This window comes from Montipora capricornis, chromosome 8 (genome assembly GCF_036669925.1).
Source record: "Montipora capricornis isolate CH-2021 chromosome 8, ASM3666992v2, whole genome shotgun sequence".
NCBI classification, from domain to species: Eukaryota; Metazoa; Cnidaria; class Anthozoa; order Scleractinia; family Acroporidae; genus Montipora; species Montipora capricornis.
In genome coordinates this window covers 47,200,665-47,223,164 of record NC_090890.1, presented here as the reverse complement: position 1 = coordinate 47,223,164, position 22,500 = coordinate 47,200,665, and the positions used below count along the sequence as shown (strand labels likewise).

Below are 22,500 nucleotides of genomic sequence, written 5' to 3'. Positions count from 1 at the left end.
GGGTTTGCCGAATATCAGAAAGGTCTCTGAAAAGGCACTTGGCAGCGACGAAACAACCGTTGTCGGTCGGAATCGAAAATAATGTATATGCAAATTTTTGGAGGTAAAAGAGGTGTATTATGGGATTTGTGCAAGTAGAGAACTGGATTCGAAAACTCGTGCAACATGATCTCCGTCGATTTTTCTCGCACACACAGCACACATTATTGCTCGAAGCAGGGTCGTGACAATTTGTACCGTGTAACACCCCCCGTAGGTTTAAAGGTTTTAAACACGTTCTTCACATTTGTTGTATCTCTTGACTTTACAGACAGATAAAGCTGGTCTGGCTGAGGTCGCGTTTGGCGGCGCATTTTATGTCAGCGGTGTGGTGTTTTTCAAGTCCGATGGACGCATACCGTTTGCGCATGCGATCTGGCATTTGTTTAGTGCCACGGGGGCCTGGTGTCACCTCTATGCTGTTTTCACTCATCTTTATTTAGAAAAACATTAACGTAAGGTTTAGCTATTAAAAATTATCATTTGGCAATTATTTAAATTATTTAATGGTCATCAGGAGCTCATCAAGAGGAGCCTCTATCTCCTCTAATTCCTTGAGTCAACCCTTTCCCGAGTAAATTTATTTTTAGGAACAGGTTTCTCCCGCGAAAAGTATCATAATTCCCTTGACGCTGAGATAGCTCTGTTTTGATTGGCTTTTACAACAGTGGGCGTGCTGAATGTCCCAAGGGAGGTGTTCTATAAATGAATCTACTCGGGAAAGTGTTGACTCCGAGGCCAAGTATGGGAGATAGAGGCTCCTCTTAATGAGCTCCTGTGGTTATAAGTAACAGAGAACGGTCTGTAATGGAGCTGTGATTAAAAGTTCATTTAAGAACGGTGCCTCATATTGTTATTGCTCATACGTTCTGCGCATCTCGAGATACTCCGGTTTCCTATGAGTGGTGCTTACTAACACAGGGATATATTTTCGTGGTTCAAAACTATGCGGAGATAGAAAAACTTACCAAGTGTTCTTGGTATCCAAAAAGAAAGTTGGGAGTAACCATGCATTTTTCAGAGATAATTAAGCTTCACTTTGCAAAAAAAAAACCACCATAAATTGCTTTGTATTTTAAAGCTTTTGAAAAATGCATTGTTACCTTCAATTTTCTTTTTGGATTTCACTAACACTTGTTAAGATCTGCTTTTCCCGCATGGGAACGAATTTGTCAAAAATTAATATTCTGACGGCGCTGTTTATAGACGCGCGGGTGCTCATGGGCTTGTTTCGGACTATTTAAGCTTTTGGCAGGTGATTTGTGTCATTCTACGTCGGTCAGTCTTCCTCGTCATTTCCTTTTTTTCTTTTACGGAAAGATAAATTTATTGCGTCTCTAGAGTTTGTCAAGATTAGTTCTGTTTTTTTTGGTCAAGAGCCGATATCTTTAATTATGGTATGTTAAGACTGCTAGACTTTCTTTAGTAATAGTACTCTTTCCACGGGGTTTGTGCCGCCGCTTTAGTAGAGGAATACGTTTCCACATACTTTTTGGCCACTTTTAAAGGGTGGTTTTTTTAAAGTGGTATTTCGTATCTGTCGAGGCACACATTCTAGTCTAGGCAATATGCGTTCTGAATTTTCCGAGTATAATGATTTAATCGACTTAAAATATTGTAGGATACCTTTGCTTCCGAGGACTGACTGACTCATCCTGAGTAAACTATTCACGTGGAATGTCTCGTGTTAGTGAAGTCAGAATTGACTATCATTGCCCGGTCAATGACCTCAAATTTCTCCTCTCACAATATTTGAATCCACTTTAGACTGATTGTGGAACATGAAATGCCATTTCCCCGTTTTCTCTTTGCGTTCGCTGGGCATAACTTGAGCCTGCTGTGTCCCACACATTCCTTTACAGTAATTCCGCTGTTAAGTGAGCCCACACAACACGAAGTATCACTTGAAGATTCGGTCGCTAAGTAACCGCCGCGCATGCTCATCACTGAGTTTCCACCCATGGCAGAAGTCTCTTTTACCGTACTCGCCAGTACAGCGAACGCAAAAGGAAAAAACCCTGGTAACAGGGAAATATGTCATATATTTGAACTTCGGAATTGACATGAAATGAAAGTTTGATCATCGCAGTTAGCAACTGAAGCAGTTGCAACTTGCAAGCAAGTCTGCAAAAATCCAGGCTTGAATCATAATGGGATTTGTACCCATTTCTGTAAGGATTGCGCTGCACTTGCTCTAACCACTGAGCTGGTTTTCGATAATTTTACAAGTAGGAAAAGGTTCTAATAATCAACACATCCAGGAGCCTGGCAACTCTGGTTAGCGCCAATGGCACCAATCCGCTACAAGGAGGAGCCCATACCGGGAGTGTACTACAATCTTGGACAAAATGAAATGAAGAATTAGTACCCCCTCCCCTCAAAATCAATTATAAATCCTCGCACAAGTTGAAACCATTTTCGAATTCTCACGGCTGGACTGGATCTAGCATGAACTTTCAACTTTCGAACAAAGAGGCGGTTTCAGCGGTTCGTCTCTAAAACAAACCTTTTTAATAACACTTTTTTACCCGCCATGTGTAACAACCTTTAGCCTTTTTAATCATCTTATACTTTTTGAAAGTTCCATACAATTGAAATATTATACTTTCCATTTTATCGAATATTGTAAATAGTTTCTTGTTATATATATATATATAATTTTGTAACGGAACGCAATTCAGTCTTGCGACTGTCAAGTTTTAATGGTTAAATAAACTATCCATCTATCTATCTATCATGGAGGCTAGTGCGGGCAAATCTTTTCAAATGCAAATTAATTTGCCCGCATTAGCCTCCATTTCATGCTAGATCCAGTCCAACCGTTAGAATACGAAACTGGCCTAATTGGAGAGAGGGGTGGTGTTCATTTTCCATTTGAAATGTCCAAGATTGTTGGTCTATTCTATGTAACGGCATTTTCACAAGTCAAACTATTTTTGGACGAGTTCTTAACTACGATTTGGTTTGCACGAGTGACCATTGTCAATCCCATAGGCAATAATCTCTCATGCAAATGACTTGTGGTTAGCTGGAAAGGTCGACAAATACAATAAAGTTATGCCTTCCTTAGTCATGTGCTCCTTCCTACCGTGAAACGGCTACTACGTGGTGTAAGCCTCGCACAAAACGTCCCGAGAGCCGTCTTAAAACTTTTGTTTAGGCCTAATTAGGTTAATACAGAAAGTATCCTAAACATACATAAAAGCTAACCTTAGGCCTAAACAAAAGTTTTAAGACGGCTCTCCCGTGAAATCTTGGGCGCTTTGCATTCCGGAAATTGCGTGGAACAGATTTCGGTATAAATTTCCGGAATTGCGGGTATACCTTGCGAAGTTGAGCTTAAGTTGCCGAACAACCGGAAAATTCCGTCACATCTTCCCATTCCTTTTCGGTTCCAGTTTTCAGCTTTATTTGTTTTCTTATTTTTGGCAGAAAATTCGTAGAACTTGTGAACGATTTCTACGCGTGTTTTAACGCGAAATGGCGTTTATTATTCTTACAGGTTTTAGTGGGGTAGGGTAAGTTTGTTTTTGTTACAGCTTACGCATGCCTGGTGAACGTTACGAAATGGACCTGCCGTCAATTTGATTTTGCTACAGGGGCGTCACAGATGGCTTTACAAGAATTCTGAAAAACTCACTGAAAATACTTGCTGTAAAGTTTGAAGCTTACAGCGAGTTTTAAGTCGCCGTTTCTTCTATGGAATAAGGTAGTCGAAAGAAGGCCGCGATGTCTCATTTCTGTCAAGAATGAAACAGCAGTAAAACCTCCTTGTTCAATTATGGCTGACCGAGCTTGCAGAAACTTTAAGCCAAATGTATTCAATAACAGCAAGTGTCAAAACTGTTTCAAGCTTAAAGAGGCTCATAGCTCTTCCGTAACTAGCTCAGATGCATCTCTTCAGAACTATTCAAGGAAGCCGTCGACTCAAAAGGTAACTTTCAAAAATTTCAACTTGAATATCGTCACTTAAGCTTACTCCTATTGTTGCTGCAGATCTTACTCAGTTACGACTCACAGCACTGTAATTTTTTTGATTTACTGTCCTAGTTCTATTCAAGAATTCGGACTGTTGTAAAGTCTGGAGTTTTATGCATCACAAACCAAGATTCCATCGAAAATGGACGTGTCATTGCAACGGTGGGTTTATTACCGATATTCTCTTGCTCCGTTTGTGAATTTGTTGATATTTATTATCATCAACAAGGAATGTGTGTTTTTTAATGTGATGTTTTCTCTCTTTTTTATTCTTAAGCGATGGAATAAACGTTGGTTCGTGTTGAATTCTACAGGGACGCTTGATTATTTTTACTATAACGAAGAAGAGGTATGGAGCGCAGAAATTTAGTGAAATTAAGCTGATTATTTGGTTGAAAGTTGCAGTCCAATCGCTGTGGTCAGTATTTTAGGCAATATTAAGCTTTAATACCCTTTAGCTTATCCTTCTAGTTCAAACTAAACTTAATATATTTAATTCAATTCGAGACATCTCTCGCTGTGAAAATATGTTTACGATCACCGCATGAACTCCCTACCGGGATGCATTTAAAATGCTTCTCTGTAATACATATATAGCTTCGCCGTTTCACTCACTACACACAAATATTTGCTCTTAACGAAGTGTGCATTTTTGACATATAGACTTCTGAATGCTATGACAGGCTGGCTGTTTATGTATCTCAGCTTGTGCATAGTGCAGATAATTGATAAAGCCACAAAATTCATTTGGTCACAACCTGTAATCTGAGACTGACAATTTGTAAACATCGGTAGACATTTGACAATCTTTAGGCTTGTTAACCGTTACATCGTCCCAGGATTACTGTTTGGAATACGAGCATTTAGGTGAACCGGCATAAATTTGCCCACTAGGAAAGAAATAAAATCTAGGCAATTTCAAATGACAGTAAAATCATCGTACACTTGAAAGAATGAAAAAAGCGTGCTCGATTTGTTCCAAAGTAAATAAAGGCTAAAGTACACGAATGTCGTTGTAACAGATCTCGCGTTTGCCATTTGAGGATAGTAGTTTGTGTGGTCTTTTTGGTGTGTAGTATACAGGTTTTTCTTAAATTAATTGTGTACACTGTACATTAAAGGCAATTTATCCTAACAGTTGCATTCGTTACTTGTAAACATTTACTGTAGGAATTCAGAGAATGGAATGATATTGAATACCTCTGTCATTTGCTGGTTCAGAGTAGATCTCAAATTAACATTTTTGGTAGCATATTCTTGTAAGAAGTTGCTACTTCTCGTAAACCCTTTTTGTTTACTCATTCAAAAATTAAAAGGTTCGTTTTTTTAAGCTGATGATAAGAGTGTCAAAGGATCACTTGTCAATAACTGAAATCCCTCTTTAATCCCAATTATGAAGATTAGAGTTCCAGTACAGATTATTAAATTTAATAAAAATGCCCACCTTAAAAAACACATCAAGATGACACCTGGGCTAAATAAAGGATGGACAAATTGGCCTGGCTTAGGGGTCACTGGAAAAAAATCCAGTTTGATGCTAAAAATGATTGCTAAGCATTTTGATCCTCTAAGGGCTTATTGACAGGGAAAATACCATTTGCCTTCTTCCAGCAAATGAATAGTGACCACAGTGCAGTGTTTTACATTAATTGCACCCTCAACACTCTTTTAAACCATTGTAAATTAGAAATTTAATGAAATAAAGGTGGTTGTTTTTATTGTTTAATTAAGGGAACTTGCATATATATATAATATAATGCACACAATTTTAGCAACTGGGGACCGCACATATAGAGAATGCTTGGAAGTAATGTGTATCTAGTAGGTATGGGACTGACGCAAAGACAAGTGCTGTAACTTTGGGAAATCACTGTGGCTTTTTTGCGTAAATGTTGTTGGCTAACTTTTCAGGAGTAACTATCTGACAGAGGTGAAATGTCAGGGAGCATATTTCCTCAGAAACTTATGCTTTCACTTTTCTTCATTGCAGAATTCTTCCACTGAAAGGTTAGATGGAACCATTAATCTTGACAATTGCAGTGGGATCTTTATTGCTGAAGGAGACACTGCTGAACCATTCTCAATCGGTTTGAAGCTGGGAAAGGTCACCCATTACCTGAAGGCTGAAAATAGACTGGAGTTAGATAATTGGTCACGAGTATTGAAGCCCTTTGTCCATGCCTCTCAAGCTTACATTCCTCGACGCACTTCAAGTTCCAGTAGTGTGAGCTCCACAGAATCAGATGTATTTGTTCATGGTGAGTTGTGATTATAACATGTGTCATTAACGTGTAGTGCCTGGTTCATCCCTAGTGAGGTACGTAATGTGCTAATGAAGGCACAATATTGTTAGCCCAAGTGCAGATGTCATGGCTATGCAGTGGTTTCAACAAGGTTGACAACTGATGAAGAGTGTTGGCTATTTCATTCAGAGAAGTCAGCTACTTTTTTCCCTAAAAAAAAGATGAAACACAGGTTCTTTTATTCCTGAGATTTAAGCCAAGTTTGACAATGACAACATAAAGTCGTCCCCATGTGATCATCAATTTTACTTCTGAAATGTGTTTTTTGGGAGCAAGGATGGCGCAGTGGAGAGAGCACTCGCCTCCCACCAATGTGGCCCAGGTCCGATTCCCGGACCCAATGTTATAAGTGGATTGAGTTTGTGATGGTTCTCTACTCTGCTCTGAGGGTTTTTCTCTGGGTTGCTCCAAGGTCACACGTGGACCGTTTAGCGGCAGGCAGAGGTGCCACAGTATGCTTTGAGATCGACCTTGTTGAGCTTCGTTGTTTCTGTACTTGCGATAGCAATTAGCCTTGACAATATTATTATTATTATTTTAAAAATGGCAGGCCCTCAGACACCCCTACAAAAATTGGCCATTAGGCCACTTGTTAATGTAGTCAGTTACTCTGGCCAAATATTCATATGCAGGCTTAATCTGCATAGTGAAGGGTGGTGACAAGCACATTTTTTCCTTGCATTACATCCTATTGTAAACCCTTAGCCTTGCCACAATATTAGTTTTGTCCAGGATGGGTTGCATTGTAGTAAAAATTGAATCCTTTCAAAAGCTTGCTCTGCAACTTTTTGTTCCTGACAGTTGAGATACCACTGGAATCACCATTGGGAAGCAGGGCTTGCACAAAAGGGACAGCACTCGCCTCCCACCAATGTGGCCCAGCTTTGATTTCCAGATAGATAGTGACATACCCACAAGAACAAGTTATCTGGTCTTTAACAACTGAGGCCAGATGATAAGGGGTTGTTCATGAATGTGTCCTCTTTCTGTTGATGCGTTGTAGGTGTATCATCCAATATGGGACGTGTACCAAGTTTCAGTAAGTCGGCAGTTTCTCGGACCATAATCACAACACAAAGCACCACCACTGAGAGCTCCAGATGGCAAATAACAACCGACTATCAACACACATCTGTGAGTGAAATTTGTCTTAAAGTGTGTTACAGAAACTATTTGATGGAGACACATTTTTCTGTTAACTGTTTTAGTTATAGAAAATATTTGTGTTTTTGTTCCTTGGTCAATCGCAAGTCTTTTGATACATTAATTTCATTTTGATCTAAACTCAAACGAACTGTGTTATAAGCATCACGTTGTGTCGTGGTTCTATAGCCGAGTACAAGTGCTCTATGAACTAGGGATACTGCAGCAGGTTAAATCAAGTGAAATTTTGTTCTTTGACGAGTGGGGGGGTGGGGGGGGTTGGGTGGGGATAAAGAAAAATCCGTGGAGAAATCCGTGGAGAAATCTTACCGTGAAAGGACAGGATCTTAGTTAGTCTTTAATCTATTAAAAGAAATCTTTAGTTTGTTCCTCATTGAGCGTGTTTCACTAGGTGTAGCCATGAAAAAGCGTAATCTGGAAACGAATCATAATTACACAAGCTACAGTTCGTCAAGCAACTGTAGAATCCGAGGGTAAATAAAGATATGATGATAATGACACGTTCGTTGGTAGTTTATTCTACATAAAGTAAATCTTTGTATTTTCTCAGTTCCAACTGGAAAAACTGAAAGATGAAAACAAGCGTTTACGAGAACAGAGCGTATTGACAGTCAGGCAGAAGGACTCGGCGCAAATCCTCGAGCAAGAGCTGAAAACGAAAATCAATAAAATTAAAGAATTGGAAAAGGAAAATTCCCAGTGTAAAGACTATCAAAAAGCGGTTTTATTCCAAGAAAAAGAGCTGCAAGAAGCGAGGTCCCAAGTCAAAGATTTGAGACAACAGCTGGACGAACGAGAGAAGGTTTTACAACAACAGAAAGGAAAACTTTCGATTCACGCCAAAGAACTTGCAGAGGCCAAAGCTGACCTACAGGAGGCCAACAGCATCATTGGGATTCACCGAGCAAATATTGAATCATTAAAAAGCGAACTTTCTTCTGTAAAAGGAAGTGGGAAAGAAAAACTTATTTTAGCTGGAGAAGAACCGGAGAGTGACCAAGTGTTTAGTTTGAGTACTGAAGCGAATGGCCACGAGGGAAAAGGCGAGCCAGTTCATTTCGATTCGAAACTTACCGTGCTTATGCAAAAATTAAAACAAAATGAACGAGAGTTGCTAGTGAAATCCAGGGAACTCGAAAAAGCAAATGAAAGTCGTGCCAAGGTGGCGAAGTATACAAGATCGCTTTTGCAGGAGCTGGAGTCAAAATTAAGCAACAACGAGCGAAAGCTCGCCGAAGCCGAAAACCAACTTTTGAACAAGAACCTCGAGCTTGAATATGAGATGGAGAGAAGGAATAAAGTCGAAGAGGAAAATGCTCGTTTGTTTTCTGAGCTAGAACTGCTCTCGCAAGAGCGTAAGAAAGATGGACTTTCAAAGGAAGTTGTCGATCTTTTGACCAAAGCAAAGAAACGCGTTGCGTCTGAAAATATTGTACCTACAGGCGCCGAGGCGCAGTTCTCCCGTGTTGAGACGAAATTTGAAGATAGCGATGAAGCGAGAGATGAACTAGCGGCTCACGGGGAAAAAGTACGGTCAAAGGACCGGTTGAAAGAAATGAATCGTGAACTAGAAAGCTTGAAAAGTGACTACAATTCTTCGGAGGTTGATTTGAAAAAGAGAGAAAAGGAACTCGAAAATTTGCGCAAAGATTTTAGAAAACTGGAAGATAAAAACGCTGATTTGGTTGAGAAAAACCGAGAGTTGGAGGAGAGACTACAAACGGTAGAATGCGAACTTACAGAGAGCGTGGAAAGGGAAATATTACTTAAGACGGAAAGCGAAACGGACGAAGGAGAGCGATGGGATGTAAAGGAGCGAATCATTGGTTTGGAAGAAGAACTGTCGATTTACAAGGATAAAGTAAACGAAATGCAAGCAAAAATATTGGAGAGCGAATTAAATAGCGTAAATGCAGAGGTTAGTCCAAATCAGCTGCGTCAATTAGAGCGGCTTTTAAAAAGCAAAGAGGATGAACTACGAGAGAAGGAACGGAGGTTTGCAAGCCGAGAAAAAGAGTTTAGACAACAAGAGGAAGCAAAGAGAGATGAGGTAGGAATTGAATTGAAAAGAGAGAAACTTCGGCTCGAGGAACTTGAAAGTCAGTGTGGTAAAATGCAAGATAAATTGGAAGCAGAGGGGAAAAAGTTAAAGGAAAAAGATCAGGAACTTGACGAGATGAAAGAGAAGACTAAGGCCATGGTCTTTCGACAGGAAGTCGAGAAGCACGTCAGAGAACTTGAATCCGAGTTGAAGGAGAAAGAGAACACGGTGTCTCAGAGGGAAGTTTCTTTGGCAAAAGCTAAGGAAAGAATTGCTGAATGCGAAGAAAAGATAAGGGAATATGAGTTGGCGGCTGCCAACAGTGACAATTCAGCCTCATCTGAAGATAATTTTGTGGGAAGCGGGCATAGTGAAACAACCACTGAGGATTTTAAAGAGTTAAAGAAGAAACTAACGGAGGCCGAGGAACGGATCAGCAGGTACGAGAACTTCGCAAAGGATAACAACTCCAAGCTTATAGCTAGTGAGGAAAAGGTCATAGAACTTGCTGAAGAGTTGGCAAGGCGACTGACTATTGAACAAGAAACGGCAGAATGGATGGAAGGGGTAGAAAGCAATCTTTCGTCCAGGGAAGAAGAATTGATCATAACTCGCGAGAATTTGGTGCACAAAGCCAAGGAGCTTGACAAAGAAAAAAACGGCATTTTGGAGGTGATGGACTTGTCTGTAAAATACATCAAAGAACTTGAAATCGCCATTATGGACGAGAAAGAGAATTCGAAAGAACTCGAGGGGCAGCTGGACGATGAGCGACTGCGCGTGAGACAGGTGATCGAGGAAATGAAAGCTGCAAAGACGTTGCAAAGTACGGGCGAAGGAGGTGATAACGATGTTGTCAAAGTAGGACAAATCGAAGAGCGCTTGGAAGTTTGCGAAAGGAGCAGGGAAAAGGAAGCAACACGAATCCAGGAACTGCAGACTGAGCTTGAAGACTCCAAAAGGAAGTTCGTGGAAGAGTTGAATCAAGAAAGGAGCTCCCACGACGACGAAATCCGAAAGATAAACGAGGAAACTTTGAAGGTGTCTGGCGCAGCTGGTTCGGAGGCAGACGAGTTGAGATTGAGGCTGACTTCGCGTGTTATAACTCTGCAGTCCGACATCAGCGAGCTCAAGGCTTCGCATTATCAAGAGATTGAGAGAATCCGAGGGCAACACAAGAAAGACTTGGAGAAGGCTCGTCGAGAAGCCATCTTGGAAAGCAGCGTCAAGGAAGTGATCCCTGAAGGAAACGTAGACATGGACTCACGAGTGATGGAACTGGAAACGGAGTTGCAGAAAATGACAGAGAGGTAATTTAAATCAGAACAAATTACAGGAATCTGTAGAATTTGATTAGTAATCTTTCAGCTCATTTCTCATTTTTTCGCGAAATAAGTAGGTTTGCAATTTGCCGGAAACTCAAATCTAAGATTGATAAAATTGGCATTTCGCTTGTTCGGCGTGGCACGAGGGAATTTCGCATCCCATAGCGAATAAATCACTATCCGACAGTTTCAATCCTTGCGACGATACTTATATTTGCGCACGTAACGGTGAATGTGCACTCCAAGCACATCAAAGTAAAGGTGTGTACAAAAAGTTTGGCCAACGTGTAACGTGAAGTATATCGCCCCCGCAGGCTCGAGGAGGTAAACTAGAAGTCCCCGCGTAAAAAGGGTAAATGCATAAATTGGTAGATATTGTAGGGGCAATCAATCTCGATTTGCTCAAACGTGCGCGCAAGTAGTATTAGGGAACTTAAGCAACGACAACGGCGACGGCAACGAGGACGTCACAAATTTGCATATTTAGTGGGAAAAAACAGTAGCTTTGCACGCCCTGCACGTGCGTTTTTCACTTTTGTCCATTTCTTTGCCGTCGTCAGGAAAACAAAAACGTGAAATAGTCAAATTTGAGGTTTTAAGGAGAACGTCAGCACTTGACGATAGAGTTTCACTTTCTCCCCTAAATTAAGCGCCGTTCCGACCAATGTCGTTTTTGAGGAACTACCACACCCTTGTCATATTGAAAGAGTTGACATGTTTACGAAGTGATAACAATGACGCGAATTTATATTTTGAGATGACGTTCTCGGTGCCGTCGCCATCGTCGTTGCTTAAGTTTCCTATTGGTGTTGTTCAACACGACCGAGGGGTTTCAGGAGTCACGAAGAAGAAACTCGCAAAGAGAACCAAAGTGCTTTTCGGGTTAGCGATTGAAAAATCAATCATTGAAGCAGAGTCGATACAAATCGTGTTGCCTGGCTCAGCTATTGATCTTGTCCGGACATAAATCCGAAACAGGGGCGACGATTTGTCAGACGCAAATCGGAAACAGGGGCGACATGTTCAGCATATAATTTAAACGCAGTTGCCTTTCATAATACCGTAGGCGGCGGCAGATGTAGTGAAAACTATTACTAGTTTCATACTCTGGACAGTGACTTATCCACCGGATAAAGTTATCCCAGTCCGGTCTTAATAACGTGGGCCAGGTGCAAGCTCATGCATACGCCGGCTGCAATTTGCGTCCCTTTCCGTCTGGCAAAAATTCCCAGACAATTTTAAATCCCATTTGTGTGGAAAGGGCGTTGTAACGGCGGTGTCATTAGACTGCGGTAGGTAAACTGTCGAGAAATGTCGTAAACTGTGTTCCTTTCAAGGCAATTGCGTTTTATGTTTATTCTTTGTGTATCATATTCTTACAAAAACCCTGCAAACTTGACTCGAGTTTTTTTTCTTGTAGCGTGATCCGTACTCAAAGTTTGGCCGTCGGATTAGCAACCCCAACCGAGAAATCAACGAGCTTAAAATAGCGGATATTTGTTTACAGATAAGCTCGGCAGAGTTCTCTCCGAAATAAAAAGAAAAGTCCTTTTTGTTGTTGAATTTAGACAGGACAATTTCTACTTATTCCGGCTCGACTGACTTCTGGAGTTTCGACTGAGCAAAAGATGCGATGAGGAAAAAAAAAGCCATTTAGTCCGGCAGTTTGGTTAACGTCCTAGATTACCAGTGGTGTGGTTAGATCTGACATGAGAACGTTACGTACCGTTACCGGTTTGTCATTGATAGTGACGGGTATTCTGACGTAAGAGTGAGCTTTATGTCGAGTCTGGATCTCGTTTTCAAATCAGAAGGACCCGAACGTGTTGCTCAGTTGGACCCAGAAACGAGGCGCGTTAAAGCGTCGCCGCAAACTTGGGCCATGCTAACTTCACGTTAAGGAGCGCACTTGACAAACTCCAAATGTACAGTAATGAACTGCTCAAAAAACCGCGGATTTCATAGACAGACGCGAGAGTCGTTAAACGGAATCGCACCATACGGTGACGCGAAGTCGGGTTTTGACCACAGAGATTTTCTCGCAGATAACCCTGTGTTGTTTTGCACTAGATACGAGAGTCAAATGGAGTTGTTAAAGAAGAGCCATTCGCGTGAGATGGGCAAACTGAAACGAAGCAGTATGGACGGATCCGATGGGCTACAAACTGAAGTGGCTGAATTACAAGTCGAGATGGAAAACATGAGTCAGAAATACATGGAAGAGATTGAAAACCTCAAGGTATGTGCTATAGTAAATTGTCAACGGATTGACCTTTAACCTCATAGAGACCGCAAATAAACAAGAAACCATTTCTGCCCTGTGTACTCTTCCCAGCACAGATGCAACGATCATTGCTCTGTTCGAGCCGAGTACAAGGAGACCATGGGCCAAAAGTAGCGCGTTAAGTTTTACTAAATTTTCACGCATCGAATTTAATCGTGACCCAAACGTCAAATACTCTTTGCGTGAAACTGTTTAGCTTGTTACATCTTCTTTGGTATTTTGACGTCAGAAATACCAGATGATTGAATTGCAATAGCTCGATCAGTCCATTCCATTGTCTTCTTTTGCTCTTAAACCGATTCGTTGAAGGCGATTAAAAGCTAATACTAGAATTGTTTGTCAGATGCAGTTACATAACACCAGCCCTGATCAAGTTTTATTTGTTAAGTCAGCTTTGTCTTCGAGAACAAGTCACTATCCTGAACATATGTTTTGAAGTCCACTAAGAACGTTTAAGCAGACACTTAACGGTAATTAGATATGATAACACAACACGTTCCATGACAGTCACGCGAGGCACCGAGATCTCGCGCGTGTCGTGGGTTCCGACTTCTTTTCTCAATTAGATCAACACGATGCTGTGCACTACATTCCTATAAAACTTCGCAGGTACACGAAATTTAGTAAAATGAAAAGTGTATTGCTTTTTAAATAAAAAAAGAAATAATAAACGGAAAAAAGTGTGCGCAACATTAGCAAAGCAGGAAGTTTTTTAATACGACTTCTCACGGTTTTTTTTGTTAAATCTGCGTGATTTATTAACTTGTCATTCTGTTTATTTAATTTAAATTTCTTGCAGCGTACTAGTTGTTTTAAAGTGTCTTCAATTATAGAACGGTTTTCAATTGAGTATCGAAAGTAATTAGCGAATTGCTTTGGTTTTGCATTACTTCACTTAGTGATTGGTTTAAAGTTCTCTCGCCACTTTTTCAACCAATCAGAAGCGAAACGAAAATCATTCGTGGCTCGCGCGTGCACCTTTCCCGCGCGTTGTGTCGGCTACGTGTAATTACTTCGAGTTTTGATTGGTTCACTGGATTGTCTCCGTCCTAGTAATTACGTTGGTTTTGGTTTTATGACACTCGATGGAAACTCGCTCTAGTAATTTCTATTTAATTTATTTCATTTTCTTTTCTTTTGTTTTCTTCACGTCAGAGTATATTACCTAAGTTAGAAGAGTAAAATTAGGTGAGGAGGAGAGGAACGCAAATTTATAAGCAGAACTTTAATTTAGCCAGGGACCCATGTCTTGGAGCCTACAACTTCATTGTATTCGTGGAAGGGCGTCTTTACAGACCGAGATATTTTTACATTGATTTTCCTGCGAAACCAGACCATTCCAGCGAATCACACATTGACCTACAGTAGTAATGGAGTGTCAGGCTGCTGTTCTAGCTGAACCCTAGCCTATTAACCCTCTTTCTATCTACCAAACAATCTCACCGTCTTTTTACTCGGAATACCTGAAAGGTATCCGAGTTATGATCTCGGTTGACTTTGTTCGGTGCAGCAAAATGGACAATAGAATTACGAGGGCTGTGACTTCATTGGCTGAAAAGCAATGTACAGGACCCCTTGGAGCAATACATTTCACCTCCCTCTTTGACGAAACAACATCACAGAAAAACAACCTTGGTGTCAAGTGTCGTTGGAGCGCGAGGCTTCAAATAGCCTCAATTCTAACATAATTAGATGAAAATCCGGATTTCTAACATGCAGTGGAGCAACCAAATCGATGGGTGCTTTGTTGCATCCCAGAGTGCAAGAGAAGTAAGTCCATGGTGGCAATAGGCCCGCAGCGCGTGCATAAATCACGACAATAAATAGGTGTGTTGGAAGGGTGCTTCAGTTTCAACAAATGAACCCCAAAATCGGCAAGAATTTGTGGCGCTGATGAATAATAAAGCAGCTTCTATTCCAAAACAATCGAATTACCTGATGACAAATAACCTTGTCTAGGAGAGTGAAATTTTGACTTTGCAGAAACAATGGTTAACCTCAAGAGTTGGATGATTGTGATCTTTGTGTTGAATTTGCACATAGCTTGTCAAACTTTATAACACTTGAAAGGAAAAAAAAAACAAACTAAAAAAAGACAAAAACCCGGTGACTTGCCGTCATTTTGACATAGATCAGTGTATCCTTTGTTTCGCGATTTGTTAATAGTAAACACGCAAGGTAACTTGATCACAGGCGGCCGCTGAAATTTATGTCACTTTCGATTTTGCGATTTACTTGTGCTGCCAAAAGCACAATAGAAAAATTGAACGTATCAAAAATCTCCCAAATAGTGTTACGCTGCTGGTAACTTTTTATATTTGCGATACAAAATTTATGGTGTTTTCATGTCGCAAATTTTGTTGGTGATGGCCAAATATTTTATTCTTGATCGACACTTCCTCAAAACCTTCCTCTGCTCTCCGCCAATCAACCCACTCCTATAGCTCGATCACCCATTGCTTATTAGTAAACACTAAGCGATGTCCACCGATACCTTACCCGTTGTTATGAATGAGCCATCCAGACTTCAATTCACTGCAGAAATATTTACTTTTATTATATAGATACTGATGAAATACCAGGATTTCTTCTTTTACTAAAAAATCATATCTTCACCGCGCGCAATGAACGTATCATTTTTATCTTTCACATGTGTAACTTACTGTCGTAGTACTGCATTCTTAAACAGCCTTACCTCTGAGGAAAGGAGAGCAGAATATCTCCTGGTTTAAGACAGCTATTGGTTTTGACGTTAAGTCGAGAGACACGGCATACTTAGGATAGACAATAATTGTTTTTATTTTGTATCATTTGGCTTATCTTCCTGGTTAATCGACCGTGGACAGAAGCACATGACCTCGGTTAACTTGCAACTCTTTTCCTTGGAACAAAGCTGCGAATTTTAGGGCACCAATTTTATGCCCAAATAAGGGCAAAAAAGAGCGACGCTGTACGCAACGGGAAAATGCGCGAGCTATACGTTACATCCAAATAAGGAAATTTTTAAACTCAGTCAAGAAACCCCCAGCTCTGAACCAGAGTCATGAGCTTCTGCCATGGATAAATAAGGATTTACTTCTACCCGTTCTAACGTTTTTAAAATTGCAATCATGCTCATCTGGCGCTCGGCTCTGTCGTTCACGCTTTCCTATTGTCACGATAGCGTGGCGTTGCGTGATAACTCATGCCTTTTCCCATGTTATCTTTGCTATCAGGTTCAACATGGAGAAGAACTGGAACAGCTCAAGCGTGACATGGCAGTTGTTTTACAGGCGTCCTTAGGAGCCGCGCCTTCACCAGCGAGGGACGACTCCAACACGCAACTAAAACAGCGAATCAAAGAACTGGAAGGAGAAATCGAGGAACTCGATAAGAAATACAACGAGGAGCTCAAGAGTGAACGGGTCAGAGGCAGACAATTTTTTTTTGTAAAAAAAGTTGTGCTTTAGAGATCAGCTTTACGTCGAAAAAGCCTACTTCGTTCCGATTTTAGAGCCTTACTCCCGCGACAAAGTTACTCCGTATCTACAAGAAGTCAGCAGCTAGTTACACTCTTTTTTTACATGTAAAAGATGTTATTATATAGTTAAATGAAACATTATTTTTATTAATCAGGGTGGGATGGACCTGGTGTGACGTGATACTGACTTTTTTTTTTCCACTTTTTTAAAATTTATTTATTAACAATACTTACTATAAGTACAATACTAACGATCCCTACCTACAATACTTACAATATTAACGATACTTACGATCCCTACCTACTTAACAAACCAAAGAGTATTAATTTACACCATACAATACAAAAAACAAACAAACAAAACAAAACAAAATAACAACAACAAAAAAAAAAAAACAGAACAAAACAAAACAAAGCCCTTTGCAACACAAACAGTAATTAGGTTCTTTCAATTACAAGTCGTAGGACTGTAATGTGAGAGGAATGGGTGGAAGCCTTCTATTTTAGGACAATGACTGCGTCAGTGATACTGACTTACCTGTCACACGCTTGTTCGACTCGTTCTAATGCTACGAATTAAATGTGGCGCCGAAAATTTACTTATGCTAAATTTGGTCCTACCTTTATTTTGCATGTACCTTCATTTGTACTACCCTTGGAAAAACATGAGCAAAATACGCTTGTGGCATGTACTTAGTATTTTATTAAAAGTTTTGGTTAATTTCTGCCTCAACATTGTTATAATTTTTTTTCTAATTAAAAAAAGTTATTGTGTGATTATATGGCAATTGACCCGCCAGCCCGTTTCTCTAAAGCCCCGTAACTTTTCGGTGGCCACAATTTCCTCTGTATGTTAACAAGGAAGAAGAACTCTGCCTTTGTGATGTCATCTGAAATTGTTAGACTTTTCAAGTCTTCTCGGATAAGGACAACAAACCGTAGGCCCCTTCTCGCAATATATTTTTTGTTCATATTAGTAAGTTCCCTGTGGGGCGTTAAAGAACCGACACACTATTCGAGAAGAGTAGGGGATGGAGTCCGTGGTGTTGTGACTGTCCTGTTCTCTCCAGCAGAACTGGCCGGCTTGGCAGTGATGTCTCTAAAAAGGCTTATGGTGTATGAGGCCACCAAAGCAGAAACAGCCCAAGTCAAAAAGGGAGTTTGCCGAATGCTGGAGAATGTAGAGGTAGATCAGCCCTACAAGATTTCATACTAACCTGACAGTTCTAATATGTGTGTTTCAGGAGAAACAGCTGCGAGAAATTGAACAAACTCGGAACGATATGATGACAGTCATCAAAGCCATCAGATCTGAAAAGTATCGGATGGACTCCGACGTTAGCGGTGGGGGAGTTGAAGTTGATTCGTCGCAGAAACCCAAAGAACTGCAAGAAGAGTTGTCGAAGATACGCGCCGATTACGAAGCAAGGATCACTGACCTACAGGCAAAACACGAGGAAGTTTTGCGCGAGGCCAAGAAATTCCAAGCTGCTGTTCCACGTGGGATAACAGACCATGAAACTGAGGTGAGGAATTACAATCGTGCTGCACATGCGGGATGTACTTTATATTTTGCACGTGCGGCGTGCATTGTGCATGAAGCACTTGCTGTGTCAGCGTCCTATCGTCGTTAACTGTCCTTTGTGTTAACAAAACGCTAAAAGATAAATTCGAAGTTTCTTTGTTACTACTTCCGCTTCTCCCTTAGACACATCCATTTCGCATAATCCGACTTCCCGCCTCGCAGTCTGCTTCAGCCATTTCAGCCACCACCCTGACTGTTTCGCCCCCTTTGCTTCCGCTTCGGCCCTTGATATATCCGTTTCGCCTAGTGCCACTTCCGATTCGCGCGATTCCATATCCATTTTTCCCAATGCCGTATTCGTTTCGCCTCGGTTTTACCCATTACAACATTTGCCTCACCCGCTACCACAGCTATTTTACTTCTCTATCTCTGTGACCAGGACCGAACAACTTGTATCCCTCGTGTTCGGCCCTTGATATATCCGTTTCGCCTAGTGCCACTTCCGATTCGCGCGATTCCATATCCATTTTTCCCAATGCCGTATTCGTTTCGCCTCGGTTTTACCCATTACAACATTTGCCTCACCCGCTACCACAGCTATTTTACTTACTTCTCTATCTCTGTGACCAGGACCGAACAACTTGTATCCCTCGTATTATCGTTTTCTCCGACGAGGACAAATATAGGCTATGGAGGCTTCGGTTTATGAATTTCTCACTCGGCCTTATTCCGCTTTGATTGGAGGAACTGGACGAACAAGATGTGGAAATGGGCGAAGCGGATGTGGTACTGGGAAAAGTAACTACACAACTTTTACGAGTTAAACAACTTTTACTACCCGCTACTTGTGTCACCAACTGTGCACCACTTGTCTGTGAATTTCACACTTTCCTTTACTTAGGCGCAGATTGGGCGAATTCGTTTCCCAAATAGTTTAACAACACTGCACACACAGTAAATCGGTTATTTTGTGAATTACTATTGAATAATGGTCTCAAGAGAATACTCTCATCGCCGGGAAATTGCTGAATTAAGCTTCAACTAAAATACAATAGATATCAGTGGCATCTCATAAGAATTCAGTCGTTTTTTCTTTTGTCAATTGGAGTGTTCAAATTTTGCCTATGGACCAGGGCCAGTTGTTCAAAAGCCGATTAACGCTAATCTCAGGTTAAAAATTAACAAAGGAGTTTTATTCTCTACCCCCAAAAAGCTGTTCAATGCTGATATTCGGTAAAACGTTAAATTAAAAGAAGTCAATCTTGAAAAACAAAGTCAATCTTGAAAAACAAAAATAAGCAAAGGAAACTTTCACCAAAACGTTGAAAACATGAAACAAAAGTTTACGCTAATCCTGGATTAAGATAATCGGCTTTCGAACAACCGGGACCCAGGAGCTCATTACTTCGTAGGTGGCAATTCTAATCAGTAGCCATTTTGTAGAATTTGAAGAAAAGGGTCATCGAATCGATATTATACAAAACCAAACGTGAAGCAGTGAATTGTAAATTTAGGGGACACACTCTCATTTTGCTGATCCACGGAATGTTTGGCCGGCGTCGAAAATTTGCTTTACGTAACTGATAAATTTATCATTAGTATAAAGGTGGCCATGTCATTTTTTCTCATGTGTGCAGGATGATTCTCAGCTTAAAAATCGAGTTCAGCAGCTGGAGGCTGAGTTAGCAACCTGCAGAGAAGATTTCCAGAAACAGCTTCAACAAAAAGATGATCAACACGAGGACGAAGTGAACCTTCTCAAAGCGGATATGCTGGTCGCCATTCAGGTGGCACAGAGTGGGTCGATTCCTCCGATCGGCTCTAGCCAGCAGTCTGGCCCCCAAACGTCGGGCAGTACAATCACACGCAATGGGGTAGAGCTTTCGCTTGAGGTGAGTGGCCTAAGAGGGCTTGGCATTTCGTAGAGAAGCAGCATTTGCTTTTCTGTAATTCAAAAACCGCTAACGTGCGAGGCAAATTCAAACGCAAGTGGTTGCGATAATGCTAAGGACGTTTACTCATTCGTCAGCAACGCATGCGTAGTCGAGGTTTTTGTGAATAGGCGTGAAAGACGCCATTCTGATTTCAGCATTAATCACGTGTTTGCGTGAAACAAGTGTTCTTTTTTAATGCTACGTTTACTCATTTGCGTTGGCGTTGCGCGAGCCAAAGACACAGTCATTTCTTTGCGTGGGCGATGTACCTGAACACCAGTGTTACACGATCTAAATGGGTAATACCCATATAATCTAAATTTAGATCAGTGGGTGCAAGCCATCTCAGATGATCATCCGAGTCATCCAACCATGCATCGTATTTAGGTCTAAGCACCCATCTTGAATGGTGCTGATAAACTGTGTTTTAAGTCTAAACGCCCATTCTAAGTAAGCAGCCATCTTAAATCGATTAGCTTTCAATATTGGTAAGGGGTCTCTATTTAAATATTATAAAAATTTGTCTTCATTCAGCAGCGTGCTTCGATGGTGTGGTGGTTATCGATGATTCCTTACGCGTGGCTAACGGACTAGGTTCAACCTTTTTGTCATCCATGTCCGTCGATCATCTTAAACAAAAAAATCCTTTTTTCCCCTTTTTTTCCCTTTTTTTTTCCTGACGAGAAAATTTCTAAGTATAGGGTAAACTTCATGTAATTGAAGTGAAAGAGTAAACGCATATTTAATGAGTTGCTTGGATGACTCGGATGATCGTCTGAGATGGCTTTCACCCACTGATCTAAATTTAGATTATATGGGTATTACCCATTTAGATTGGTGACCTGAATTGCCACTGCCAAGTTTTCATGTTTATTTCCTTCCTTTTACACTCGAGGATAGTTGAAAAATAATGGTCACAAATTAACAAGCAAATCTTTCTTGTCTGAGAGTGCGCAAGTCATCGTTAAACATAGCTCTTCATTTTCCGGTTGTTTTCTATTTGTTTAGGATGCTATCGCAAAGATTGATGAACTCGAGAAGGAAATAGAAGATAACAAGGCAAAATTCAAAAAAGAAAAAGTAGATTTGGAGAAAAGCTTAAAGAAATCCGAAGCGGCGACAATGTTTGGATTGAGGAGAACAGAGGATATGAGTATTAAAATTTACCAGATGCAGAAAGAAATGGAAGCCATCGATAGAAAATATGAGAAAGAAATCCAAATGTACAAAGACGCTTTCGAGCGAGAAAAAGATCAGAAAAGTCAGATGGGAGACTGGGAAGCACTGTCCTCAGAGAACGACAGCTTGAAGTTGGAAATTGACGAATTGGATTTGAAAATCGAAGAAATGGAAAGTGTGCATAGCGCGGAGATAAACATGTACAAGCAAAAACTGGGCGATGAAAAAATGCTGAATTTGGAGGAGTTAAGATTGAAAGTCAAGAGCTTAGAAGATGTTATTGAGGGGCAAAAGCTTGAACATGAGAAAGAATTAGAGGATTTGAAACAGCAGAGGGACGCTTCAGTTCAAGAGTTGGAACGACGATACGAAAACGAACTTGAATGTTTGAAGAACGAGCAGAAGGTTTTGAACGGAGCCAGCTCTAAATCAGCGATGGTTTCGTCGCTGGATCTACAACAACGAGACAAGAAGATTAAAGATTTAGAGTTTAGGATTGAAGAACTTGAGACTCTGTTGGAAGTTAAGAGACGGCGGCATAAAGAAGAGATCAAAAATCTACGTCAGAGATTGGAGGACGAACTTACGAAGCACAGTGAAGATGTGCGCTCGCACCGAACCAGAGTTCGGATGCTTGAGAGGCGAAAATCTGAGCACTCGATTTCGTTCGGGTTGAATATGGACGACGATTATAAACGAATGTACGAGGAGCAGAGATCGGAGAATATCAAACTGAAATTTACCAACGAAAAACAGAAGAAGGAGCTTGAAGAGTTACGAGCTAAAATGGAAGAGACAACTGAAGCGCTAAAGGCGGCTAAAGCAAAGGAGGCCGAAGCTAAAGAAGACAAACCTGAAAAACCGGACAAACCGCCAAAACCGACTCAGTTGCTGGAGAGACGAACACCGCGTGGTAAGCTGGGATTTTTGATCTTTTTGAGAAGCAATCATTGTTTTACGAACGTTAGTTGTGTGAGTCAAAGCGGTGCAAAAACCAATTTCTTTGTAAATTGGGCAAAAATATCAAAGGGAGGGGTAGAGGAAGAGCTCTTTGAATCAATTTTGACGTTCCAAGGACTTCGTGCGTTAGTGTGAAGAAGGAACGTGAAAGCTTAGAGGGTCTGCAAGAGAGGTTATTTCGGAGTGTGTTGCATTAATTATCGAAGATGAATTCGGGACTTTCTGGGTTTTACAGCATTAACATCATAAGTAATTTAGGCTCAACTGACAGTCGACCAATAACATCATTAATAATTTGACCAATGACA

The 22,500-nt window shown here is 40.8% G+C and overlaps 2 protein-coding genes across 3 annotated transcripts in view; both read left to right on the top strand.

Moving 5' to 3' along the window:
- Positions 1 to 877, top strand: part of LOC138060231 (monocyte to macrophage differentiation factor 2-like) — a 14,865-nt gene extending 13,988 nt beyond the window's left edge. For both annotated transcript variants that reach the window (XM_068905967.1, XM_068905968.1), the window contains exon 7: positions 311 to 877. In XM_068905967.1, the coding sequence (XP_068762068.1) occupies positions 311 to 493 (183 nt within the window). In that variant the 3' untranslated portion in view covers positions 494 to 877. The remainder of the gene's footprint in view (positions 1 to 310) is intronic.
- A 2,728-nt stretch (positions 878 to 3,605) lies between these two features.
- The window catches only part of LOC138060228 (trichohyalin-like), a 23,079-nt gene continuing 4,184 nt past the window's right edge, over positions 3,606 to 22,500 (top strand). Inside the window, exons 1-11 of the mRNA XM_068905964.1 lie at positions 3,606 to 3,973; positions 4,090 to 4,179; positions 4,295 to 4,366; positions 6,008 to 6,275; positions 7,324 to 7,454; positions 8,035 to 10,835; positions 12,921 to 13,089; positions 16,350 to 16,538; positions 17,839 to 18,120; positions 19,757 to 20,011; positions 21,062 to 22,145. Of these exons, the coding sequence (XP_068762065.1) occupies positions 3,821 to 3,973; positions 4,090 to 4,179; positions 4,295 to 4,366; positions 6,008 to 6,275; positions 7,324 to 7,454; positions 8,035 to 10,835; positions 12,921 to 13,089; positions 16,350 to 16,538; positions 17,839 to 18,120; positions 19,757 to 20,011; positions 21,062 to 22,145 (5,494 nt within the window). The 5' untranslated portion in view covers positions 3,606 to 3,820. The remainder of the gene's footprint in view (positions 3,974 to 4,089; positions 4,180 to 4,294; positions 4,367 to 6,007; positions 6,276 to 7,323; positions 7,455 to 8,034; positions 10,836 to 12,920; positions 13,090 to 16,349; positions 16,539 to 17,838; positions 18,121 to 19,756; positions 20,012 to 21,061; positions 22,146 to 22,500) is intronic.